The 5,343-nt window shown below is 34.8% G+C and overlaps 1 protein-coding gene across 1 annotated transcript; it reads left to right on the top strand.

The window, feature by feature from the left end:
* The first annotated feature begins 1,965 nt into the window (after positions 1 to 1,965).
* LOC127261865 (uncharacterized) lies at positions 1,966 to 5,343 on the top strand. The gene is made up of 4 exons (XM_051290287.1): positions 1,966 to 2,108; positions 3,012 to 3,501; positions 4,201 to 4,241; positions 4,323 to 5,343. Exons 2-4 carry the CDS (start codon positions 3,186 to 3,188, stop codon positions 5,181 to 5,183), a joined length of 1,218 nt encoding a protein of 405 aa, XP_051146244.1. The 5' UTR covers positions 1,966 to 2,108; positions 3,012 to 3,185; the 3' UTR covers positions 5,184 to 5,343.

Raw genomic sequence — 5,343 nt, 5'->3', positions numbered from 1 at the left:
TTCAACTTTTATTCCATAAAAATAAATAAATAACAACAATGAAATAAAATAAAATAAAATAATGTTAATTGCCTTAGTTTAATCAAACATATAAGTGGTTGAATGGTTTGGAGAGTTGGCAATGCATTTAAATACATTTCTAGTCTGCCTGTCATTCTTCCATTATTCCCTTACCTTACACAATTATTAATATTATATTATTTGTAGAATTGATTAATATATGCAGGGGTTGTTTGGTTTTTATTTTAATTTTAAATTTATTTTAGATAAGCAGTTCATTTGCATTTTTGTTTAAAAATTTTTTATTTTGATATAATATTTTTATGAAATAAAATAATATTTTTTTTTTATTGAAATATATGCTGAGTGAATATTACTTATCCAATTGTTACATTTATGTTTTTTTATTTTATTTAACATTAAAAATATTATTATATTTATATAAATTTTTTGTACAAATCTTTTTCTATTAGTATAAAACTAATAAAGTATTTTGTAATTTTTTATTAATTTATATTATGTTTTTAAATGAAATCTTTGGTGTAGTATAAAGTTGTGTTTGAAATTATAAAAAAATTAAAAAAAAATCATTAATTGTGTATTAAAGTTTTTTCCTAAAAAAAATAATAAAAATAAAAATAAAATTAGTGAAAATTTTTATAATATATTTCCTCTGTCCACCAAATTTATTCTCTTTCATTTTTAATTCGTCCATTAAATTTATTCAATTACTAATTTTGAAAAAATCAACAAATAACATTTAATTATTAACCTCTATTTAAAACTTATTTACGACATATGTTACTAATTTTATTACATTACTTCTTAATTTACTTTATTTTTTAATTAAATTTCTTATATATATATATTTTTTTTATTAAAAAATATCATATTAAAAAAATAAAATAAAATAAAAAAACCTAAACTTGTTTATCCTTTTTATTCTGTAATGCATTTAATTTTAATTCGTAAATGATTGAATCCAGACAACAACATAAGACTTGCTAAGACATTACATATATATGTGTGTGCTATAATACAATTTGTTGCATGTGGTAAGTAGAACCTAATAATATCAATCCATTTATTTATTTTATTTTTTTATTATTATTATTAAAACAAATTTGTCAAAATTTTCTAATGATTTCATAAATTCTGACTCTAATTCGTCAATCATTTTTTTTTTATTTAATTTACATATCTAAACTGCGAGTAAGTTTCAGAATTTTTATTTTTAAATTTTTTAAATTATAAATATATTAATTCTTTGATATTAATTGAATATTTTGTGAAAAAAAAATTGCTCTGTCCCACAAAAAGATATATCATTTTTTATTTTTGTCCGTCCTAAAATACTATATTTCTAATTTAATAATTATATATACACCTAATATAATAAATATTCCTATAACTTTCAATACATTACACCAATATCATTATTTTTATATTACACTATACTTATATATTTTTTTTACTACAAATTAATATAATATTAATAATAAAAATATTAGACATAAAAAATAAATAATACTCTTGTTGCGAATAAAGTTATTAATATTTTTTTTCAATAAATACGTTCACATAGGGTGTGTTTGTTTGGGGGTTTGAATTTTGAGTTGGGATTTGAATAGTAAAAATTTTGAATTTGAATAGTTGTATGATGTGATATAAATAAGGTTTGATGTGATGTTTTGAATGTAAAATTGATTTTTAGTATAATATAAAAAATGAAAAATAGGTGTTTGATTTGATGTTTTTGGGGGAAAAAAATTGGATGAACAGTAGAAATCCACCAAAATCCTTCAAACAAACACACCCATAGTAAATTTTGAGAATTTGGTACAACAGAAGGCCGTTAACAGTGAACATCAACCTGCAAAGTTTTCACTATTTATTTTCATCAGTAATAATAGCTAAAATAATTAGGTAAGCCTTGGGGTTGAAATAAAAATACTGACTAGATGAGGGGTCTAACACAAAAATATCCGCTTAAAAGAATCGCGGTTCTCTCTGCCAATTTTTAGGGTTCTTCACGCAAACGCAGGCGAATTTTTGTTTTCAATTTTTTCCCCCTTCACTCTCTGCGGCTCAGTATCCTCCGCCCATTTGTAAGCTGTTTTTCTTCTCCTAATTCGACTGCTGCTGTTTATTCTGTATTTATTTATGCTAAAGATTTTGAATTTTGCTCACTTTTGACAGTTGGTTTTTAGTTTTTTTCCGCTTTCTTCATTTTCGTCGGCAGCCATGGATGTAATCTTCATTGTTTGAGCTTGTTACATTTTTTTTTTTTTGGTTTAAATTCGAGCTTTTGCAGAGGTATACGCCATTATGAGCTGCAATAATTCGAAATTATTGGGTTTTCTGTTATACTTAATAAAAGACAATTAATCCAGTTGACTGTTCTTCAAAAAAATAAAAAATCAAATGTTTATTCCTCAGGCTGCCTTAATTAATTAATTTGATAGCTGTATATATCTATTACAAATGTTTTTATTTTGGCTTTGTGTTTGAGGAGAAAAACTGTAAAATATTATGGTAAATTGTATGGTATAAAAATGTTCTTTGCTAAAGTTCGTGAGATTTTAGAATTTTGTTTAGTTATATTTTGGGGATTAATTCTCTATTTTATACTGTGTGTAAATTCTAGAAGTTTCCTGTGATTCGAATTTGGTAGGGTGCATACATACATACATACATATATAAAGATTGTTAATTTCATTGAACATTGGTAGCTTTTGGACTAAACTAAACTTTACTTTTCTTAGGTCATTGTTTTTTATGCTTTTAGGCATTCGAATTCTTGTTTAAGTGATAATTCGATGTTTACGGTGATTGTTGATGGCTACTGATTGTTCTCGAATCTCAGTCTCAAAGTAATGTATTCTAGGAAGTTTTCGGGTCTCGAATTTAACTGTAGCGATTATTGCTGTCAAAATTTTCACTTTTTCTTTGGATGAGCTCTACTTGATGCGATAATTGATTCTCATGTACTGTGAAATTCTGGCTTTCAGAACAGATCATTTGATCTCAATTCTCGTTTAAGCTTTAGTAAGTTTTTTGAAGAGTTAGAGGATTTCGGGGTCGTAAAATTTCCCAGCGTGTTGTGAAAGATAGCTAAAACGGGGTCCCTTTGTTGTGTGGCTGCACGGCCACATGGATCCCACGCAGCGAGCCGCGACTGGTCAATGGGACCTCACGAGCCGTATTGGAGAACCAATTCGAGCTTTTCTCCTCCGCCGTCGAGATGGGACTTTCAGTTCCAACCCGAAGCGCTTTCCTTTGGTTCCCATGACGGCGTTCAGTTGTTTGGGTCGTCAGCATCGTCGAATAGCCGAGAGAGTCGAGGCTGGGTGAGAGGTAGCCAAACGACGAATCATCAGTTTCTGGTATCTGAGGGCGTAGGTCCGTATCTAAGCAGTCCGTCTATATCGCCCACCCAGCAATGGACTCCTCCAGTCTTACAAGAAATCAGCACCGATGATTATAATACGTCAAGGAGAGGTATGAAATTTGATTTCTTGTTTTAAAGTAATGTGCTTTATCTTGATCTTTATTCTATAAATTATTGTTTAGGATGATTATAATACGTCGAGAAGAGGTATGAAGTTTAATTTCTTGTTTAAAGGTGACGTGCTTATCATGATCTTCGTTCTATAAATTATCATTTAGCTTCTGATTTCGGCTTCATTGATTTCAAAATTTTCATTATATTAACCTCGAGACTTCATCAATAGATCAATTTTATAAGCTGTGTTCTTGTATGCTGTGTAAACTCTTAGCTTGTTTAATCGTTTGTTTCTTCCGGGAGCTTCGTTTCTGAGTATTGATTTGCGGTTTTTTTGCCATGCGGTCTTGTTAATGTTGTTATTTACCTAATGTTCGAAATTTTGGATTTGATATATGCATTATGTTGATACTATTAGAATCGAATTAATCAAAGTTTGGTCTTTGTTTCGGAGCTCAATTCAAAATACTTGAGCTTTAATGTAGCAATCAGATAGCCCGGAATCTCCGAGATATAATTTGGTGTACTAAAATGATAGGATTGTTCTTGGGATCTTTATTTTGCCTTCAAATGCCATGAAATTCGACCCGTTAGTTCTTTCTAGCTTACGTTATACAATTAGATGTCGAATGAACTTCTACGACATTTACGACTCGATGAGTTAAAGCTAAAGTCTCGAATTTTTTCATTTTCAGATGTAGTTTTGAGGCCGATATCCTTTTCGCCGGCAATGGAGGTAAAGTTATCGTATTACCTAGTATAATCTGCTGGCAATATTCCTGTCGAATCCGACGCCGCTAAACTTTCGATCATACAGGGAACGTCAGCGGCGCAAGAAAGCGGAGGCTCGACGTCATCCCCATCCGAGAGTAGCAGCGAGTACGACTGCGTCGTCAAGCCGCACTCATTTCATCGCAATCGCCGCAGCTTCATGTCCAAAGCGATCCACCCGTTATCGCTTCCGTCGGAGCCGACTGCTCGGGAAAGCAACGCGGTTTCTCCTCCCCGGCTCCCCGATTTCGACGGTGTTACGCCGCACCGGAGGGACAGCGGAAGCATCGATCTCACAGAACTACCCGACCCGCTCGACTACGATCTTCCCGCTCGATCCCGCGCTGCCGCCGCCGCGCAAGACAACTTCAAATGCAGTTTATGCGATCGTCTCCTCTCCCAACGATCGCCGTGGAGCTCCCGGAGAATCGTGAAGAGCGGCGACATGCCGGTCGCCGGAGTCCTCTCCTGCCGCCACGTCTTCCACGCCGAGTGTCTCGAACAGACCACGCCGAAGGCGCGCGGAAACGACCCGCCGTGCCCCGTCTGCGTCAAGATCGATGACGATGGCTCGTCCGACCCCCGGGTCTTCTCGAAGCTGCGGAATGCGTTCCCGAGGCTCAAGCCTTTCTACGAAGATGAGCCGTCATCGAAACCGTGGGGCTGCGCGCACGTCGGAGACTGCGTCGAGGGCGCGCTGCATACACCCGCCCGGAACACGCTGCTGTCGCTTAACCGGAGTCGGTTCCGAAAAACGCTGTCGCTGAAGGGCAGCCCGGCATTCGAGTTCCCGGGGAAGTCGAAGAAGGGCGAATCGATTGGTCCGCAGCGGTTTTCGGGATCACTCGAGCACGGCGCTGCCGGACCCTCGAAGATGGCGGCGGCGACGGCGACAAATTTGAAGTGATGTGTGGTGGTGGGTTGTGTAGACGGGAAGTTTTTCCGGCTAATCGGCGCCGGCCGGTGATGTAATGGTGATGTTGTGTGTAGGCATAAGTTGTAACGATGTATGGTACTGTATGTTGTTTTCGGCGTTTCCTTTTGTATGAAAACGGCTGATTTAGTGA

Source organism: Andrographis paniculata, unplaced genomic scaffold (genome assembly GCF_009805555.1).
Source record: "Andrographis paniculata isolate CXL003 unplaced genomic scaffold, ASM980555v1 Contig64END, whole genome shotgun sequence".
Lineage (NCBI taxonomy): Eukaryota > Viridiplantae > Streptophyta > Magnoliopsida > Lamiales > Acanthaceae > Andrographis > Andrographis paniculata.
Note: the sequence above shows the minus strand (reverse complement) of the source record. Positions and strands in the feature narration are given on the sequence as shown.

Coding starts and splice junctions, on each gene's coding strand:
- LOC127261865 (XM_051290287.1), top strand. CDS start 3,186: ATGGGACCTCACGAGCCGTATTGGAGAACCAATTCGAGCTTTTCTCCT. Junction 3,502..4,200: donor TTATAATACGTCAAGGAGAG/GTATGAAATTTG, acceptor TTTCATTTTCAG/ATGTAGTTTTGAGGCCGATA. Junction 4,242..4,322: donor CCTTTTCGCCGGCAATGGAG/GTAAAGTTATCG, acceptor TCGATCATACAG/GGAACGTCAGCGGCGCAAGA.